Source organism: Gymnoscopelus braueri (assembly GCF_963280865.1).
Source record: "Gymnoscopelus braueri genome assembly, chromosome: 7".
Classification (NCBI taxonomy): domain Eukaryota; kingdom Metazoa; phylum Chordata; class Actinopteri; order Myctophiformes; family Myctophidae; genus Gymnoscopelus; species Gymnoscopelus braueri.
In genome coordinates, this window is record NC_137608.1 from 20,125,288 (window position 1) to 20,146,622 (window position 21,335).

At 43.1% G+C, this 21,335-nt stretch overlaps 1 protein-coding gene across 3 annotated transcripts in view; it reads right to left on the minus strand.

Annotated features, from left to right (window-relative positions):
* Positions 1–1,003: 1,003 nt before the first annotated feature.
* The window catches only part of LOC308088031 (transducin-like enhancer protein 4), a gene marked incomplete at its 5' end in the record, with an annotated part of 53,258 nt that continues 32,926 nt past the window's right edge, over positions 1,004–21,335 (minus strand). For 2 of the 3 annotated variants that reach the window (XM_080432367.1, XM_080432366.1), the window contains 10 exons: positions 1,004–1,343; positions 1,546–1,622; positions 3,017–3,167; positions 4,064–4,211; positions 4,378–4,625; positions 5,495–5,744; positions 6,874–6,950; positions 9,098–9,279; positions 10,309–10,441; positions 13,723–13,845. In XM_080432367.1, the coding sequence (XP_080288493.1) occupies positions 1,236–1,343; positions 1,546–1,622; positions 3,017–3,167; positions 4,064–4,211; positions 4,378–4,625; positions 5,495–5,744; positions 6,874–6,950; positions 9,098–9,279; positions 10,309–10,441; positions 13,723–13,845 (1,497 nt within the window). In that variant the 3' untranslated portion in view covers positions 1,004–1,235. Of the gene's footprint in view, positions 1,344–1,545; positions 1,623–3,016; positions 3,168–4,063; positions 4,212–4,377; positions 4,626–5,494; positions 5,745–6,873; positions 6,951–9,097; positions 9,286–10,308; positions 10,442–12,619; positions 12,776–12,876; positions 12,931–13,722; positions 13,846–21,335 lie in introns of all 3 variants that reach the window. The other variant, XM_080432368.1, reaches the window with a different exon arrangement.

Below are 21,335 nucleotides of genomic sequence, written 5' to 3' on the forward strand. Positions count from 1 at the left end.
AGCTGAATGTGAGATGAAAATCACAGTAGCATAAGAAGGTGCCAAGTAGAGCCACGACCATAACGTTTTATTTTTCAGAATAACAAACGGAGAATGTAACATGTCCAAAAAGATAATTGGCAAGTTTATGAGTGTCTGGCTAATTAAACACTGTCTGACAGAACACAGTGAAGGTTTCTTGTTTTCTACCTGCTCTCTAATCAAAAGGGGCAGCAACCTCACTTCTAGAAGTCTCAAGTGAGGGTGCTGGAGGCAATCCTTTTCATGTATTGTTTATTTGTTAAGTGCCCACAGGGTATTGTGCGTGCGCACGCACCCACACACACACACTAAGCAGTGCTCTGTCACTCAGAGAAATTGCATTATGAGCAATGACTCCAAAAATAGATAGAAAACCTGAAGCAGTTGAAGTAAAAACAAAGATTTTGTCACATACTTTGCTGAAGGCCGGTACAGTCGGCACCATGTTAAAGAGCAATATTACTGTGCTGTCATGTGGGCAATATGTCGATATTCGTAGCTAACACATTAGTTGTTCAGTATTTTTTTCCCCCAAATACAAAAGCATCCATTTTATATTCAGCAACTACTGCAAGTTAAGATTTCCACAAAAGAAAAGTGACAGTGCTAAGTTTAGAATGGTAATTTCCTCCATTGTAATTTCTGTGGATTGTTCAAGATGTGAACTGTACATTTTTTGATCATAGCTTCAAACAGACATCAAATATAAAAAACTAAACCAAGTAAAAGTAAAAAAAGAAAGAAAAGTATAATAATGCAAGAATAACAAGGAAGCCACTGGTCAAAATTACAGTATTGTCCATTTAACAAAGGTTCACATGAACAAAAATTGTTCAGCACATACAACATGCACAGAAGCATCAATCAAATGTAGCTTGTAAAAGAGGCATAACACAAAGGAATGTTATCTGTCAACTTATTGGTGTAAGTGTATACTCCAGATCTTGCCGATGGAGCTTCACTGAGCTTCACTCACAGCAACAAAAGTTTTTTCCAAAAAAATTAAATGAAATCATATCCAAAAGCTTGGCTCTGCTCGTTGTCTTTGACCCTCAACCAGTCAAGAGGTCAAAAGGTCATAGTCCATTAAAGAATCAAGCTGTTTAGTTTGGTCAAGTACAAATCCATTGAATACAAAGGCAAACAAAAGTGTACAGAAGGGACGGGGGATATATCACAAAGTGCCTGGGTGGGTGGATGTTGACGTTGACCTCCTAGTAGATGACTTCATAGACAGTGGCCTTCTTATCCCCAGACCCCGTCACAATGTACTTATCATCTACAGAGATGTCACAGCTAAGCACTGATGATGACTCCTTTGACTGTGAGGGAATACAAGGGCAGAATAAAGTGCACTTTAGGTTGAGTAAAAGCAGGCCTTGATTTGTAAAAAAAAGTAAGCCCTGTGTACTTTATCGTATAACAAATAGTGGAAATATTAGATCTACAAAAGAGAAGAGATGATGAGGACTACTGTATGTGGCCAACAAACTGATGTGTTTTCTCTAGGATTGCTTGGATTACCTGGAATATACTGGCTCCGTACGGTGTTCTCCACGCATTGAGCAGGTTGTCTTTTCCTGTGCTCACAAACCACTTCCCTGCAGAGGAACAAACAAACTATGTCAGGTCTCACCCAAATTATACTGTGGGTCCATTTGGTTACCTATAACCAACTCTCTGAGTTAAATTAACACTCTGAATTTTACAGTGTACCATTGAACTGTATGTATTGATTCCCATTACAATCATGGGTTTTGTATCTTCATTAGCAAAATTATTTTGCACTTAACAAGGAGGATCAATAAAGATCTATATATCTGAGCAACTTGATGCCAGAAAAATACTGATGCACATTAGCACCTGCATTTCACATCTCATTTAGCATTTTATCAATTGTTGATCTAGTATTGAACATCTTATTTAGGAAAAAAAAACGTACAGCGTACTATATATATATTTGGTCCCCTATTCGTTTCTCTCTACACCAAATCTCTTTGCCGCAAATAGCCAATCTACAAGCTCACAACGCACCGCAACGGCAAGCGTTGTGAGCTTGCAGATCTGCACTGTTTGCCGAATGTTTGCCTACTACGACATGCTCAGAATAGGGACATCAGAGTTCATGTGGATATATAAACATTTAAACAATAAATGTGGATTTAACCCATTCAATCCGGGAACACATCTAGAAATGTCTTCTAAATCCTAACTGGTTTCTGAAAAACTGTTGCTATATCAGTGGTTCTCAAACCTTTTCATGTCAAGGACCCCCAAAATGACATGTATTTGGCCGTGGACCCCCCATCTCAAAATATTTAGTTCCAGGGACCCCCCAGAAGCAAAAACTGGAGTTACAAATGTTCGCTTTTAAAAAAACTATATATTCAAAGATTTGCACAAATGTTCTCGATGTTTAGATCTTGTAGATAGCAGATCTACAAGCTCATAGCGCGGCACTCGGTGCCGTGCTATGAGCTTGTATGTCTATATGCTATTTTTGAATAGCCAAAAAGTATAAAATAATGGTTATAGCTAAAATCTAAAATGACACAGATGTGTTCCCGGATAGAATGGGTTAACCCATTGAGACCTGAAGCCGATTCTAAATCTCAACAGTATTCTGAAAAAACTTATGTTTCTATATCAGTGGTGCTCAATCTTTTTCATGTCTAGGACCCCCAAAATTATATGTATTTGGCTGCGGACCCCCATCAAAATATCTTGTTCCAGGGACCCCCCAGAAGCAAATATTTGAGTTAAAATTTTTCGCTTTAAAAATATATATATTAAAATATTTGCACACATTTTCACGATTTTTCAAAAATAGCAGATCTACAAGCTCGTAGCGCGGCACTCGGTGCCGCGCTATGAGCTTGTAGATATGCTATTTTTGAATAGCCCAAAGTGTAAAATAATGCTTTTTAGCTCAAATCTAAAAATGACACAGTTCCAGGTCTTAATGGGTTAAATGGCTCATGCCATAGAGTCTCACCACAGTGGGCAAACTTCAGTGAGAGCACACAGCTCTCATGCAGGTGGAGCTGGTACTTGTCAGGTTTGGTGACGTGCAGGACCTCCACGTTGCTGTTCTCCATTCCCACGGCCAGCCACTCACCGGTTGGACAATACCCCAGGGAAAAGATCTGTAAAAACACCCAGTGAATTTGTTTTTTGACACTGTGTAAAGTACCTGTTTATAGATTTGTTATAGCTTGTATGCACTCAATAATACCGTCATAAACACCTCTGGTAGTTTTGGAGGTGTGAGGTTAAAACAAAGGCTTACATCAAGCTCAACATGAATGTGAAACAGTGGCTGCACTCTGTAAGGTGTTAACATTCATCACATACACCCATATGCCATATAGCAAAACAACCAGGAAATTGTGCTGAGGTCGGAAGACTGTAGGTCCCTCAACTCTTGAGGTTTACCATAGAAAATAATCTTGGCAGATGATATCTATCTTTAAATTACTGTCAAAAGCAAATTTCTTCAGAGGATTGAATTGCATGTATTATTTCTTATTGCTCTCACTGTGATTAAACAGTATTATTGATGTGTCTGTTGGAGCTCCATGTGGTTCTGAAGTGCTGACCAGGCCTGGAGAAAAAGAGACCAGACCTGGATGTGCCAGCTGTTGTGCTGGCTTCCGTTCGATGGTGTTCGATGGTGTAATGCATTTCTTGTCTGCTGAGTGGCCTTTTTCAAGTTGCGGGTGTCAGTTTTCCTTAAAATATTGACCAATCATGTGTCAGACAAATCATTTTTCACTCTCCGTATTAAACCTACAATCCATGCTATAGAGTAGTGTCTGATGAGTTTACGGTTACTGAGCTAATGCTACTGTAATTGTGGCCTGATGAGGGACACCTGCAGTCAACAATGCTAAAGCTCATTGTTTGTTGAGCGTGATTATTGTTTTGTGTCTGAAACGTTCATAAAAATGTACCGTAGCGAAGCGTCAAACCTCCATGTTTCACTGCCAAACAGGAGGTGAAAATAGAAGGAGTAGTAGAAGTAGTATTTCTCTGTGTATACCTGAGAGGTGAAGTCGTGCTGCTGAAGCTGCCGCCCCTCTCTCAGGTCCCAGGAGCGGACAGTGTTGTCCAGGCCTCCGGTCCACAGCTTGGTGCCATCGTTGGAGATGTCTATACAGCTGGCCCCATCAGTGTGTCCCTGGAATTGTCTGTGAAAAACACATCAGCACATAGACACACACCTCATTGAGACAATTGAGGAGTCTGAACAGAGTGAGATTCTGTGATAGAGACACAAAGTGATCATGTTGTACACTGACTGCAAACACACAAACACCTGCATACTACCCACACACCACGCTCCAGGCTCCATACCTAACTAAGGTCTGGTTGTGAAGATCCCACACAGCTATGTTTCCATCGGAGCAGCAGGAGAAGCAGACCTTGGAGTCGGGGCTGATGGCGAGGGCATAGCAAGCAGGCGCAGATGATGTCAGCTCCGCCTTGATCCGTGGAGTCGGCGTAGCCAAATCCCAGATTGACAAGGTGCTTGCCTCGCCCCCCACGATGAGCGTCCTCCCATCCGGGAGTAGCCGACAAGAGCGGATGTAGTTATCTCTGTTCTGATGTGATACACGCACGCCGCGCATGCACGCCACGCACACACACACACACACACACGAGCGCACAAGCACACACGCACATGCACACGCACACGCACACGCACACACGCACACACACACACACACACACACACACACACACATTGAGATGAAACACTGCACCGTTACATAATTGCTATAACTTTTACAACAACTAAACCTGTCCACACACTGTGTAATTTTTCTTAAGGCTGTCCCACACGAAATTTTCACATCGTGAGCAAAAATGTTCACGGTGAATGATGGTGTGCTGGCTGGCCAAATAAAATCCATTCCATGGAGCCCTTGGCTTCGACAATGTTCTGGCAGCATCAGAAGTTTGGGGCCATAATCCTATAGTTCCACGATGCTATTCCTGGGTTGCATTTCTTTGTCACCAAATGGGTTTGGTCGGCGGCCTCGTCGTTCAACCATTGCAGTCGAAAAGCTTTACATCACCCAGTCTGACATGCAACAAACGTAAAAGGCAGGCAAAAATGCACCTCAGGTGGACAACATAAGAGAAACCTTATTGATCAGATTCACACGGTGTCTATTTTTCCCTTAAACCATTAAAACCGGGACAGCATTTTTGCGTTGGCTATTCAAAAATAGCAGATATACAAGATCACAGTGCGTCACTTCGTACCGCGCTGCGAGCTTGTACATCTGCTATTTTTGAATAAAAAAAATAATCTTTAATGTATTTGTAGAATCGGCCTCAGGTCTTATGTCATACTTGGGGTATGGTGGCCGGTGTGTGATTGTGGTCAACATTCATTAGTCAGTGTGAGATGGTAAAAGCTGATTTATTCATGCCCTGTTGGTCAACCAAGGCCTCTCTCACTCACCAGGCAGTCCAGTTGGGAAACAGGTGTCTTGTTGCCCGGGTGGCTGATGTCCCACACCTTGACACAGCCCTTGCCACCGGTGTAGACGTGACGCGTGGGATTACTGATGGTGACGGCACACACCACCTCCCCATGGCTCAGCGTGTTAATCTGCCGCGCATGGCGCGGGATTCCGGGGCCAATCAATGCATCTGGAGGGAAAGGCACAGGCTGCATTTGGCCATCGGCGCTCACATGGAAAGAGTAGGCACTGGGAGGCAGGACAGAGGGAAGGAAAGATGTAAGGAAGAAGGGAAGGAAAGCAGAGGTAAGCAAGTGTAGCACAAGGAGGTAGTAGTTAAAGAAGGGCGGTATGTGTGAGGAAAAATGAACGACAATGGACAAACTATCAACAAAAATAGATTTTGGCTATACTGCCCTGCCAAGGTAAAGTGCAGTAACTACGTTTTTGGACACACCGACTTATTTGTTTATCCCAAAGGTCAATTTAGCCTTTGTGATTTTGGGGGATAAACAATTACCTCAAGAACAGATGTACAATTAGTGTAATATCACTTATATGCCGATATCTCATTTGGCTGACCAGTTGAATCACTTTTAAACCCATTTTTCAGTGATTATTTTTTTCGTAGTTACTGCACTTTACCTTGGCAGGGCAGTATAGTAATGAGCTGCTTTATTTATTTTTTGCCCTTTAACTACTTAAAGGGATATTTCACTTTAAAAAAATCTTTTGGTCATTTTATCGTCTACTCAGGCCTTTGTGAGCCCCCCAGACAGTTTTGAAGTTGCTCGATTCAGTATTTATATATTTGATATTCATTTTATCAGACACGCCCCCTTCCCATACAAACCCATTGTAACTTCAAACTCCATTTTAACCATGTTAGATTCGTCGAAAACACCCGTCCTTGGTTCTGGTGACTCACCCTGCCCTCCTAATGCGTAAGGGGGCCGTGTTTTTCCGATTTTATTTATTTATTTTATTTTATTCTTTTATTGTATTTAATTTTTTCAATTAAAAAAAATAAATATTTAAAATAAATGAAAAAAGTAATTGAAAAAACACGGCCCCCTTGCGTATTAGGGGGGCAGGGTGAGTCACCAGAACCAAGGACGGGTGTTTTTGATGAATCTAACATGGTTAAAATGGAGTTTGAAGTTACAATGGGTTTGTATGGGAAAGTGAAATATCCCTTTAAGCCCTACATGTAAATACTTCATCGTACAACGCATGCTCACTCCCAAGTCTTCATATGACCATTGGGCAAGTACCCCGTTCACATCCCATCTCTGCCTAGTGGTATGCAACTTGAACGGCGCTGAGTTGGCTGTTCTACAAGCTCATAGTGGTTAAGATGCAGGTCAGTGATACGTACGGTTTTCCACCAGGAATGCCTGAAAGGTTTGGAGGAAGACCAGGGACACGTATGTGGTGGTGAGGATCAAAGCCAACCTACAGAACAGAACATCGTGCGTGTGCATAAGTTACTTTCAGTATGATCCTTGAACGAAAATACACAGGAAAACGCATTCCGTGAGGAAGTCAGAAATGACGTGCAAACATTTAACAGTGAGAGATAAAGCAACACTGGTTCTTACACAACACCATGTTCTGTACTACAGTGTGCACCACAAACACGCGCTCGAGCGCACACACACACACACACACACACACACACACACTCACACTCACACACACACACACACACACACACACACACACACACACACACACACACACACACAAACGTGCACCTGCACGGCCTTTAATTCATCAAGCAGGAATCCAGATAAGCAGGGCTGGAATCCAATTACGGTCAAAGTGAATGTGGTTTATTTTGCTCTGCCCTTTAGTCGTAACCTTTTAAGGATTTTCTCTAAATACATCGCTGTCGAGTGAACTGCGATAATGTTCGTCTGCACTACATTCTATAGCCCCAAAGATCTGCAGTTTATTGGATTCCTCTTTCATTTCATTACTAATAAACCTCGTCTACATCAGTGGTGTAGCGATGTGATTTGTGTGTATACTTGCATTTTCTTTGCCATAAACTCATTCCGATACGTCTGATCAAACCAGACGAATGACTGAAATTATTACCATCAAGTTGTGTACCCTGATGGTGCCGTGTATCTGTGTATAGTTTTCAATGGTGAACAATCCCAACGTTCATGGGCATAAAAGTGTATAATACATAATACAAAATGGATAGTTCCGGCCCTTGATTATGATTGGCTGAGTTGCGTTCTAAGCTGTTGCAAAATTCTCTAAACACACACCTGTGACTGCATGTATCAGTATTGCTGCGCCAAACAAATTGTTTCAAAATGTTGAGTATGTTGTGAATTTTGATTTACGAAAACAGTTTCTGATTTCATTTTACATGCAGTTGTTCAACAATGATTAATTTTACATTTCCAATGGAGTGTTTACAATATTCACCGTTCCATGCATTTGCATAGCAACTTCCTGGTTGGTGCAGGCAGTCGGGGACTACTTTAATAAAGTTTCATTGGAATATGTCGAGGGACAGCGAGTGCATTTTCCGGCAGCGGAAGCTGCCGCGGAGCTGCCGGCGGCGTAGTAGTCACTTTGAGTGGCAGTTGGGGCAAACGCAGTCAGTGGGGCAAACGCAGTCCCCACCAATATTATTTACGATTCTGTGCCTATCGGTACATAACTCGGACGGCGCTTAGTCGACTAGCAGACCATCAGCCGGTCGTCGCGGGCACTCGCGCCTGGAGGCGCTCGGGCGCGACTCCTTGGCCTCAAGGTCTGCTGAGTCGGCGCGCCTCCGTCATGGTCCAAAACTATACTTTATCGGCGAAAAAAAGAAGAAAGAAGTCCCCGCCCGTGCCCGCTCCGCCGTCAGCTGCCGCTGCCGCTGCCGCTGCTCCGCCGGCAGCTGCCGCTGCTCCGCCGGCAGCCCGCCGGCAGTCACTGCCGGCAGCTGCCGCTCCTCCACCGGCAGTTCCGCGGCAGTTCCGCGGCAGCTTCCGCTGCCGTAAAATGCACTCGCTCCTTCTGAATATGTCTATGATTTTCATGTTGCCATATTTGATAACCCTTTTATAAAAGCAATAAGCCCCAAGAATCTGTGGTTCATAGTGATTTCAGAACAGTATTTAACAACGGCCGTTTTATCACTGCAAACCATGGCCTCCTGGGGCATATTAGTTTAACCCATTAAAGCCGGGAAAGCATCTGTGTCATTTTAGATTTCAGCGTTGGCTATTCAAAAATAGCAGATCTACAAGCTCACAGGGCGTCACTTCGTAAAAGAAATTCGGACCAAATTGTACAATTGTACATCTGCTATTTTCTAACTTTTTTGAAAAATCTTGAGTGTTTGAAAAAGGTTGAATAATTTAGATTTTCTTTTTGTTCACAAATCTTCTCTTCTGGGGGGATCCCTGGCACAAAATATTTTCCAATGAGGGGTCCGCGGCCGTATATAAATTTGGGGGTCCTCGGCACAAAAGAGTTTGAGAACTACTGATTCAGAGGGCATTAAGTAGAATCGGCCTCAGATCTTAATAGGTTGATATCTGGCTGAGTGTGCACGTGCACGTGCATGCGTGTGTTTGTGTATAGCCTACCACTTGTGTGCGTCCATAAGCTGCCACGGCGGCGGCGGCCACGGCGCTCATCTGTGGCGAGATGTTATGCAGGCCGGCGTAGGCGGCTGCGGCACCACCCAGGTCTCCGTTCATGCCGGGGTGGGGCACCATGCCAAACGGGCCTGGGTAGGAGCAAGGCACTGCCAGCGGGGTGCGGAGGCCTGGCACTGGAAGACAAACAATGAAGGATGTGAAGTCTGATATCGTTGCTGTCGGGCAGAAACCTCTTAACTCCATATTGTAACGTTTTGTGGTTTATTTTTGTAAATTAACGCCTTACTTGATTGCGAACGCGGAAGCCTCCGACCAAGTGGAGCTTACTATGTAACCCTGCTCAGGTTGTGTGTGTGTCTGTCTGTCTGTCTGTGTGTCTGTCTGTGTGCATGCACTACCTAAGTAGAGGGCGCCAGAGTGCAGGAATTTAGACAATGCTCTGATTTAAATGCAACACCACACACACACACACACACACACACACACACACACACACACACACACACACACACACACACACACACACACACACACACACACACACACACACACACAATGTTCTCTCCCCATCACAGTGAAATAACACGGATTACAAGTCCGTAAATACACAATATTTTCGAGCTGCGTTCGCTTCCAGCGTTCGCGCGTCTTACTTGTCATACTACAGTGTCACACAAAAGCATCAAAAGTAGCTTTCTACTTAGCAATCTTAGTCCAGATAAAACCATTCCCTCAAATGTATGTGGCGTTTATTAAATTGAGTTAATAAATGTTAATGAATAGACAAGTTCACCACTAAATATATATAAAAATATATAAATCCAGTTGAGTTGAAGCTATTAATAATTTCATTTATTTGTGGAATCTCTGTTCCATCAAGCCCAGAGGGCCTGAACCCTGTGCTCCTCTCTCTCTCCTTCTCCCAATGTCCTCCAAGTCCCTCTCTGCTACAATGTCACCCTTCTTAAGGAGGAAGCAACAATACAGGAATTCACACAAAGGGTGTGTCATCATACCGCCCTGGCCAGGGCAGAATGGGCTTTGTTTTACACTTCAGGCTACCCACAACAGTGGGTGTGGAGCAAATGGAATCTCTTAATATGTATATACAATCATGAAATCATGATAGATCAATATTTGACAGTCCAATATCGCCATAACAGTGCTCAGTAAAGCTTAAATGCAGTATGAGACACACTTACCCAGGGACTCTACCCCTGGTGGTTTTCCAGGTCTCAGGCCTGGGGTGGAGGTGCTGCTGGGGGTGGGGGCATCAGAGCGTGGGGTTGGAGTGCTGGACTTAGACACAGGTGTGCTGGCCTTCTCATTCTATAGACAACAAATGCTATTATTAGTGGCAGTAGAAGTGGGGCCGTCCAAATACTGTAGATGGTAATGAATGATATGAAAAATGTTAGTGACTTTCATTGTATTCTGTAAACATTTAAAGGGAAATAATTCACCAAAATCATAAGGTGCCATAAGGGCATAAGAGCCATAAGGAATTCTTATCCATATTTTCAAAATATTTTAATAATTGTTTTACATTATGATAGTATGACCTTGCACATTCTGCATAATGAGTATATTTTGATGCCAATACTTTTGTACTTTTGTAAATTTTGATTACCGGACTTTTACTTTATTTCTACATTACAATATTGATAACTTTACTTAAGTAAAAAAAAATAACTTTTTCCACCACTGCACTTTGGTTCATGTGGTTAAATCGTCTGCATCAGAAAAAACACCTAGCTTCATACGAAATAATTTCAGTCACTCCATTTTGGATTTTGGTCTCTGTGGAACATTGTCAGCCCATTTAGCACAGAACTTTACTTTGTAGAACTGAAGTCAAACAATATAATTTATTTTGCTGCTTTTGCACCACAGGTAGCTGTATGTATGAAAACATACATGCTTATACACTTTTATATGTATATTATGTACAGTAGATATCCTATATACAATTGGGAGATCGTCTCTCTTCCGGTGGTGCGACTGAAGGCACTTCATTTTTAATCATTTGTTTCGGCGAAATAACAACAATAACATCTCACATGTCACTACAACACCAGTCACAACGTGCGCAATTCCTTCACGCAGTTATTCGTCCACTTTTCATTGCTCAACACACATTTGCCCCCTCACACCATAATTAAATCCGTCCAACACAAAATTCCCCACACATTACCGACACACCGGAAGGTGAGACCTTTTAGGAGCCTCAAAGACGTTGCCAGGTTGCGCGAGAGTAATACGCAATCCGCTCCGTCAATTTTCCTCCGGACGACAAAAGGCCAGCAACAAGCCACCAGGTTGATGCCAAAAACACCACAGATGGGGACAGACATGCTGGATCTATATAAATAACATACCTATGCCTATGGACCTTTCAATATATTCTACATATACATGTTATATATTACTAAACACACTTTCTCTAACCAATTTACACCCACTTCACGCTTACAACTCCTGGACATGGCAACGTCGCTCATCGTTCTGTGATTGACAGCAAAAGTTGGCCAATCAGGTGGCGAGTTCGCAGCCTCAAAAAAGACGAACGGCAGCCATTGTTGGTTGTGCGAGTCAGGGTGCGACTGCCTTCACTTCTTATTTTCGCTTATTAAACGCTCTCAAACTTCTTCTTTGAGGCAAGGAATTCACTTATAACATATCGTTTGGATAGAATTCAGTTGTTTCACTTCATATGTGTGGTCAATTAATCCTGACAGAGCCTATTTAAAAATAAAAATTCAGAGAACCGGCAGGGTCGAACAGTCACACGCATGTATCCGAATAAGTCAACCTATTTTGCCAATAGCCATCTCAAAAGTCCCGCTGCGTCATGGCTGTCCCCCCCGCCCCACCCCCACCACACACACACACACACACACACAGGGAGAGAGAGGGAGGGTGGGAGAGAGAGAATAGTCAGCCAAACAGCGAGAGATAATTTTCGCTGACTAGACGGACAGACACAGACAGAGAGACAGAGAGAGAGAGAGGAAGAGAGGGAGGGAGGGAAAGACAAAATAAGCGAGCCCTCGCTTATTTTTGCGCGGACGTAATTTGTTTGTCATTGTGGTGAATGTTTGCTGCTGATGTTTGTGGAGCGCCTCAGTGCGGCTGCTGAGTTCATGTGCAACATCTTGCATGCGTGGCTGTGTTCACAGTTTTCCTTCGCCGTGTCTGTAGGTCACGGCCTGGAGACCCCAGGGTCTCCAGGGACCCCTAAGGGGGGGGGGGGGGGGGAGGGGCGATCCTCTGGTTTATTTTTTTTTTATCCCATGATTTTGTACCCCCAAACGACATTTTCTTTGGCGGGGTTAGGGGGGGGGTACTAGAATTCTGCCCGCGTAGCGGGCAGAACTTCTAGTAATATACAATTCGGTGTGCAGTTCCAGATTTGTGATACTTGGTACTGGTAGAGTAACAGAAGTTTTGTGATAAGATAAAAACAAAAACATGAACAGAGTAGAAGCATACAGTATCAGGACTTACTATATTAATCTCTTTGGACTTGGATGAGGGCGTGCTACTTGAAGAGGCGATGGACGAGGGACTGAGAGGCGGGTCCTTCTTCGACAGACGACTTTTGTCCAATCCGTTCTCCCGAGGGGAGTGGGGGGCAGGACTTCCTCTCGGAGAGACCGGATCCTGAGACGAATGGGGACGAAGAGGACAAAGAGAGTGAGACAGCCAGAACATTTTGTAGCTAAGGTGAGACGTTCCTCTCCGAGCACTGGACCGGGTCTCACCTCATTAGAGACGTCCACGACTAAGTTGTCATCACTCTTCTCTCCATCGCTGTCCTGAGGTGGGCGAGAGAAACTGGCACTCAGTTACTGAAGGCAGTTTCTGCCAAGGTTTGCCTACTTATGTCATTCTACATTAGTGGTTCTCAACCTTTTCAGGCCGCGACCCCCCAAAATGATCCTATTTCAACTGGGGACGGCCCAAAATAATCATATTTGAACTGGGGACCCCCCAAAATAATCCTTAACAAGCACTTGGAATGTAGGAGTTGAGGCATTACATTTTGTTTGACTCAGTTCCACAGATAAATATCTACCAGCAGATCCACCAGCTCACAATGCCTCGCAACGTGAGGCATTGTGAGCTTGTAGATCGTCAAATACAAAAAAATTTGCCTCTTTCTTATATTGTTTGACAGTTTTACACATTTGTAGGTATTAAAAAGGTATTAAAAGTCCTTAAATTGTCACTTCACTGTCATCTGGGGACCCCCCCCCCCCAAATCATGGACCCACAGGTTGAGAACCAGTGTTCTAGATTAGAATAAACAAGTGTACCTATACGATGGCGTAAAAACATAATGTAAGCACAAACAATAGCATTTATCACTGTGTTGTCGTATTGTTCCCCTATTCAGTATTATACAGAGACAGAACGACTGACATGGTATTACTGTGTGCAAAATAGTCAGAATAATGCTTAATTTGTATTTTGTTGCAAGCCAGTGTTGCATGATCTACAGATATACAATTTGTCCAAATGTCTATTTGTCTCTTTTCAGTGCAGGACACCGCTGTGCAACAAAATAAAATAAATCTGTCTTGAAGGTAGCTTCTGAGGTGGCTCACATATCGTGTAGCAGGTAGCTCTTTATCGTCTGTCTTCTGTTTTTTGCTGTCAGATGAGTAATCACTTGAACTGCGGTGTTTCTCTCCGGCTCGTAAACTGGCTGATGGAGACACAGATGAGCTCTGGACAAAAATAAACATAATTATGGATTCTCAACTAATCTTAACATGTTGTTTTCTTTTTATGAAGTGATGTATTATTATTCTCAATGAATCTATTTCAGCTGTAAATTCATTTAACATGCCATTCCTTAAGCCACAAATGGATGATTCATTGTACAGTAGCAAATATGGACGATTAAATCCAATATATTGATAATAACACGATACTGGTAGGAAGTGTTGTAATTTTAGATTAGTGGTGACATTTTTACAACGCCATTGTAGAAGATTGCATTGTAAATGGGAATCTATGTACACAATTACATCTTCCAAACATACAGGGCCTTGATGGATTAGTTCTTTGAGACACACACAGACACCCCATATAATCAACAGGCTTGCACAGAATCACTGACAAAATTGTCTAGATGTCTCTAATCAGCATTTAGATTAAGTCTCTTCATTCAAGAAATGATTGCAGCATCATCATATCATTTTCTCTCCTAAAGATGACATGATATGAGAGATATCGAGATATCATGTAATTGAGACATCATTCCATCCAGCTGCATATTCTATGTACAGAGATTCAGCACACTGGCTGTGAGGAAACCGTTAGATCCACAAAACTGAGGGTGGCAGTGGCTCAGGAGGTAGAGTGGCCGCTTGGGAAACCGAAAGTTTGTGGTTCACTCCCCGAGTTAGTGGCGAAGTGTCCTTGAACAAGACAGTGGAAACCCAAACCGCCGTCTGTGTGTGAATGTGAGTGTGAATGGGTGAATGTAATGCTCAATGTAAAGCGCTTGGGATAAAGATGCTATATAAATGCTATATAAACGTTCATTCATGATGAACATGTAGATGACAGCACATTCTTTTTTTGACAAAGTAATGCTTGGGTGTTTGCTGGTCAAGTTAAATTTAAGAAATGTTGAAAGACATTGTAACGCCACAATAAGAAATATAACGTGTAATAAAAATAAAGATGAAAAGATATATAATAATATTGTATGTATAAGACTGAAGCTAGCAGAAATGGTTCTGGTGTTCCAGAACAAAACTGGACGCTTTTGAAAGGTAGCAGTATGCCTAACTGGACAAGACAATGGGCATTTCTTTCTTCCTTTACCCATTGAGTATTTACTTCTTTCAAGATATTGATCGTTTGTTTGGCTATTTTGTTTTTGTTTATCAATCCGTAAAAATCGTTATTGTGGCTTTATCTATGCTTTCATGGTTTTTGTGAGGTACAGTAGCCTAAAGATCTCGACAGAGCGCCCCAGCCAGACGGACAGTTCTAAATTATGAAAGTTATAAATAATGAACAACAGCAGCAAGGCACTACGCCCACTGGCAAACAAACTGTATACATATATACACTATTTACACAGCCGCTGGTAGCCGCACCATGTCCTGCTGTCTCCAGCCTGAACAGCACACACTTCAGGACCAGCAGAATGCTGAGGGCAGCTTTAAAGGAGAGACTGTTCATCAGACAATCGTCTGACAGAAAAAGATAGCCACCATACTGCAATGGGGTTATGTGACTCTATATACAGTATATTATGTAACATATATCTACAGTATGTAGTGTGTAATATAAACCTCCAACACATTGCAGGCTGCATTGCACCAAGGGGTGCAACAGTTAATTGAACTAATTGATTATAGAAAACGATTATCGATAATCGATAATGCAAATAAAATCCCAAATAGTGAAAATACGAGTTGCTATGTGACGCCTTGTGAGCTTGTAGTACGACACTGATGAAATATAAAGTAACATTTAGGTGGATAATCGATTTGTTGAAATATAAAACAACTTCTCGATTATTCGACTAATCGAGACAAGTCCAGGTTTGTGAAAAATGCCTACCGGTAAGTACACTTTGCTTTATATATTTGCCTCACTCATCATCAAAGTCTGCCATTAGGTATTTTCCACTCATGTGAAATGTGAAAAACAAATTAGTGACATTTCCAAAAACCAAAAAAATATTCCAAAACGGCCACTTCTGTCTGTGAAGGTCCAACTGTTTAAAGCATTTCTTACCGAAATCTGACCCCACTCAAGCAAAATTAATGGCTCTAAGGAAATGACATTTCAAATGACAATGGCTTACCACATAATGGTTTACCACATAAGATCTTGCAATTTCAATATGATTTTAAATACTATTTGAGTCTTCTTCTTCTTTTGTGAGCCATGCAACATGCAGTACCACAATTCAAAGAAAGACGAACTGATAGGGGGGAGGGGGAGTCAATTGTGTGCATCACACATCCTTTGACAAGAATCTGTTTGACTTTTAAGAAGTAGTAGTGTTATGCCTCACTAGTTTGGGAGGCATAACATTTCTCTTTTGGGAACCACGGCTCTAGTAGATCTGCTATTCTCAGCAAAGAGATTGGTGTTGATTGAAAAGGGAGGGGCTAAGAATAGAACCCTGGGGGGACCCTGGTCAATGAAGTATATAGAGCATCGCAGTTCCCGCCCCTTCCGGGTGCCACTTCAAAAAACTCAATGCATTTTTCCCATTGACATTTCCAAAAATATTTATATCAATTAATTTAAGCCTAGAATCAAGCCATCCAGGGTCCTGGTGAATCATGACCATAAAACGTTTGATTCTGTGAAAAAACCTTTTTGAAAACGGCAAAACAGAGGGTATTTATTAAATATAGTATATCATATCATTAAATATAAAATTAAAAAAATCACAGAAAAAAACGTTTTATGGTCATGATTCACCAGGACCCTGGATGGCTTGATTCTAGGCTTAAATTAATTGATATAAATATTTTTGGAAATGTCAATGGGAAAAATGCATTGAGTTTTTCCTTCCGGCACCAGGAAGTGGGCGGGAACTGCGATGCTCTATAGGAATTAAGTGGTTAACACACCGTTAGTACAGTTAAGTATGAGTAATGACTCTGAGTATAGCAACAGTGTCGCTTTAACATCACTATATTGGTTCAAACTCTGAAATTATTTTGTGACCTTGGTCCAGTGATGGGTTCTTTTTTGTATTTGACTTTATTAAGCCTTATGCCTCTTTGAGATGCTAAGAAGAAAATAAGTGCAGAGAAACATTTCTCTCTCTCTCTCTCTCTCTCTCTCTCTCTCTCTCTCTCTCTCTCTCTCTCTCTCTCTCGCTCTCTCTCCATTGAAAGGCCCTCCTCTTCACCCTGAAGATGGACAGGAAGAACGAAAGAAAATAAAGCGGGACCTTTAACTCGACCTTTCCACTAACTCACGCCTCTAACCTTTCCACTGCCCTTTGCCGTGCTGCAAGTGTTGATGACAAAGGCGCTATGCGTGCCTGTGTGCGCGCACGTGCGTCGGAAAGAGAAGGGTGGCGGAGAGGCAGACTGGGATGAAGAGAGTGCACGTGAGCTTGTTTACATTTCGATATTGCATGTGTGCAGTGTAGAGGTGTCGGTGTGTGTCCAGAGGTGAGTGCAGAGCATGTCCAGGTTGATCCTACCTGCCTCTTTTCTCTTTTTCTCTATTCATCTCTCTATTTTTACATAAACAACACACACACACACACACACACACACACACACACACACACACACACACACACACACACACACACACACACACACACACACACACACACACACACACACACACACACACACACACACACGGCCACACACACACACACACACACACACACACAAACACACGCTGCACTGTCTCTCTCTCTCTTTCTCTCTCCAGACTGATTAGGTTAATTAGCCTGCAAATTAGCTCTTTCAATAACATCAAGGCAAATTAATTTTACTGTTGAGACAAATGAAAGCGCTGCTGGCAATAGAAGCCATGTGTGTGTGTGTGTGTGTGTGTGTGTGTGTGAGCGAGCGAGTGAGTGAGCGACCGTGCTTGTGTGTGTGCGTGCGTGTCCTTAAAAACTTCAGAGTATGTGATTTTCACACTCATCCCCTCCCCTCCCTGTCTTTCCACCCCCCCTCCTCTCCTCTTTCATCCCTGGACCCAGAGCCCACTGCACAAGGCCTACTGCCACTGGCTGTTAGCAGTCATTACCACAGTTACTTCCAGGATAGCCAATCAGATTATCTCTACATATCCTCAGAGACAAGGGGGAGGAAGAATAGAGGAAAAGAAAGAGAGCCTCCTGTAGTTAGCCTTCTATCTCCTCTCTCTCTCTTTACCCACGCGCGCGCGCACACACACACGCACACGCACACGCACACACGCACACGCACACGCACACACACACACACACACACACACACGATCATAATCCTTGTGTATACCCAGAGGCACCAAGTTTGAATGATTGTTAGCTAGGCTAATCCGTTGCCTTTAGCCGCCCACCTCCTGCGTTTGTCTCTATTTGTAAGTGATTCTTCAGTCAATATACAGTAGGAGTGCAAAGTGCAAACGCCAGACTGTGTGAACACACACTTTTAAAAGAGCACTATTGTATCAACAAACAGGAACACGCTATGTGGGATCAAACTCCGAAGTGAAACCGAGAAGCTGTCCACAGTCAGATTTTTTATTTGAAAATCTGATTGGAGGATAAACCCCTTGAGATGCATCATCTCGTCTTCCAGGGGGTCCTCAGCCAGATGGCGTTGACAACTTTGCTGCAGTGGCCATTTTGCTTTTACGTCATAACACACAGAGTATGATGTGCAGTGAATGCAAAATGGATGAATATAGCCAAGTGTGCTGCTTATTTTCAACAGGTGATGAATACAAGGGCCTAGATCAAAATCTTTACGTCTTTGTGAGAGGTTGCTGGTGCAGTTAGTTGAATACTGACACCAGCTTTCACATGTTTTTTGGAGGGAAAGAAATAAACATAATCAATAAACCAAACAACAATTATTACCAACAATGACTTTGTCATCAACAAACCTCACGTGAAAAGAGGGCTTATTTGTGATCGCACCGAGTCCACGGAACACACCGACACGGCATCGCTGCCTTGCGGTACTGGCGGCAATCATAAGCGTGCATGCACACACCCACACACCTTTGTCAGTGTGAGGTGCTAAAGCCAAGGACATTAAGTCACAGATGTTCATGCAATTCACACACGCTGTACCCTGTGGACTGTTGCCAAGGCAACTGGAGACCACAGACGAGGGGCTTATTGGTTCTATGGAGAGTGACTGTTGGCCACCATGTCAAAGAGCAGACACACACACACACACACACACACACACACACACACACACACACACACACACACACCCACACGCACACGCGCACACGCACACGCACACACACACACACACACACACACACACACACACACACGCTGCTAATCATTCCCATCATGCCTACAACCTCAGAGGTGTGTGTGTGTGTGTGTGTGTGTGTGTGTGTGTGTATGTGTGTGTGTGTGTGTGTGTGTGTGTGTGTGTGTGTGTGTGTGTGTGTGCGTGTGCGTGTGCGTGTGCGTGTGCGTGTGTGTGTGTGTGTGTGGAGGAGGATATGACTACATGGGGGCAGGAGGCATCAGATTAAACATTTCTTCCGCCTCCCCCTTCTCGACAGCACCAGCGAAGACACAACTATGTGTGTGTGTGTGTGTGTGTGTGTGTGTGTGTGTGTGTGTGTGTGTGTGTGTGTGTGTGTGTGTGTGTGTGTGTGTGTGTGTGTGTGTGTGTGTGTGTGTGTGTGTGCGTGCGTGCGTGTGTGTGTCTGTGTGTGTGTGTGTGTGTGTGTGTGTGTGTGTGTGTGTGTGTGTGTGCGCGTGTGTGTACATGTGAGATAGACCCAGCAGTACACGCCAGGCTGGTGGTTTAAAGGGATGCTAATCTCTTCATTGAGCATTCAACAAACCGAATATTTGCCTTGGGAGAAAAGCTCTGCTTAAGGGACTAATTACCACAAACGCTGAATTAAACGTTTGCCTATCGCGCTGCTGCCTCCCTTTGCTTTCCATCACCAATCAGCCTTGCGCCCAAGTGTTAGAATATTTTAGTTTCTCATTCCGTCTGTTCATCTCTCTCTCTCTCTCTTTCCATTTCCAGAATACTGTAATTTTCACACAGCATAGTTTTTCAGAACAGTATAGTGGGGACTACAGGTTTTATTTTCATTAATGGATTAATGAAAATGCACACTGAGAAAAAAATAAAGCTTAATTTAAAACTTCATTACAATAGATTGTTAGCTTGTTCTTGTCACCAGGGGACACGTCACACTACAAAGTATTTCAATTAGGCTCAACTCTTTTTGGTGCACTAGCAAGGACCACACCATCAACAAGATGTGTCTAACCAATTTATTGGGAAAAAAATTAAATCAACGTGTGCAAGACTTTGATTGCTTGCGGTTCTTCCGCTTCCCTAATGCGTTGTGGGGAAGCATCGTAGGGAGTCTGCCATAGCACCCGGGCGTGGTCATGAACCCCAAAAAACATCCAGAGATCATTGAGATCTAAACAGATACAGTGGTGATATGCTCAGCAGCACCAATGTTTCTGTGATTTTAATTAAGTGTTCTGGGATGCCATTTTGGGAGGCTGAGTGTCTGGAATAATGAACGGGGTAAACCAGGAGAATACTGGTGCAAGTGGAACCACAATTAAGTAGCCAGTTGACCGGAATCGGAGATTAAAAGAGAATTGGTCGATGTAATGCTTTGGGATTACCGGAATTGCAAGTGGTTTGCATAAAGAAAAATATGGGCATAAGCTGATCGGTTTGATTGGTTTTAGTTTAGTTCTATTTGAATAGAATCTGAGAAGTAACTGAAATTCAAGAGTCATGACAAAGGTTTGAGCAACATGAGAAATGTTGTATCCAGAATGGATGGTGTTGATGCATTCTGACACCAAGTCTATGGTAAAAGAGAGGGAGGCACCATGTAATATCCTGATGTCGTGTGGGTGAGTCAGCTGATCGTAAAAGAAGATGATTCCATTCCGGTTGATGAGAATGTTGAGCCTAAAGACGGAGCTCGGCCCGGCTTTAGCTGCCCAGTGAGATGGAATACAAGAGTAATGGGCCGGAAGAAGCGATTGAAAGAAAATGAGAGATAAAGACTCACTCTTACAGTAGGTAATGATGTGACAGGGGGAAGTTGGAGAGAGAAGTTGCCATTTGGTGGAGCAGGGGGCACGGAAGAAGTTGGAGATCAGGCTCGGTGTGGCTTAGAGTGTGGCAGTAGATTTGATTATCTAATGTGTCCCAGTAGGCCTCCTCACTGAACTGCTGAGGACGGGCTGCAGCTTCAGATACAAAGTGGATGTGGTACTGATAGAAACCATTACCTTAGATTTAGGATGATGGAAATTGGGAGTATGTCTCTGAAGAGGGAGAAAGCGTATAGGCGAACTCTGTGGAGGTGAGCTCTCTGGAACGGGTGGGTGTTCTGTTTGAAGGTGTAGGTGCTGTTTGTGTCCTTCAAGCAGTCTGCCGACAGGCAGTTGACGAAGGGAAGGCGTGATAAGATGTGCAAGTTCTATGTAATTACCGTTTATCTGATTGCGAAGGATGAGGAATGGGCAGATTAGCTG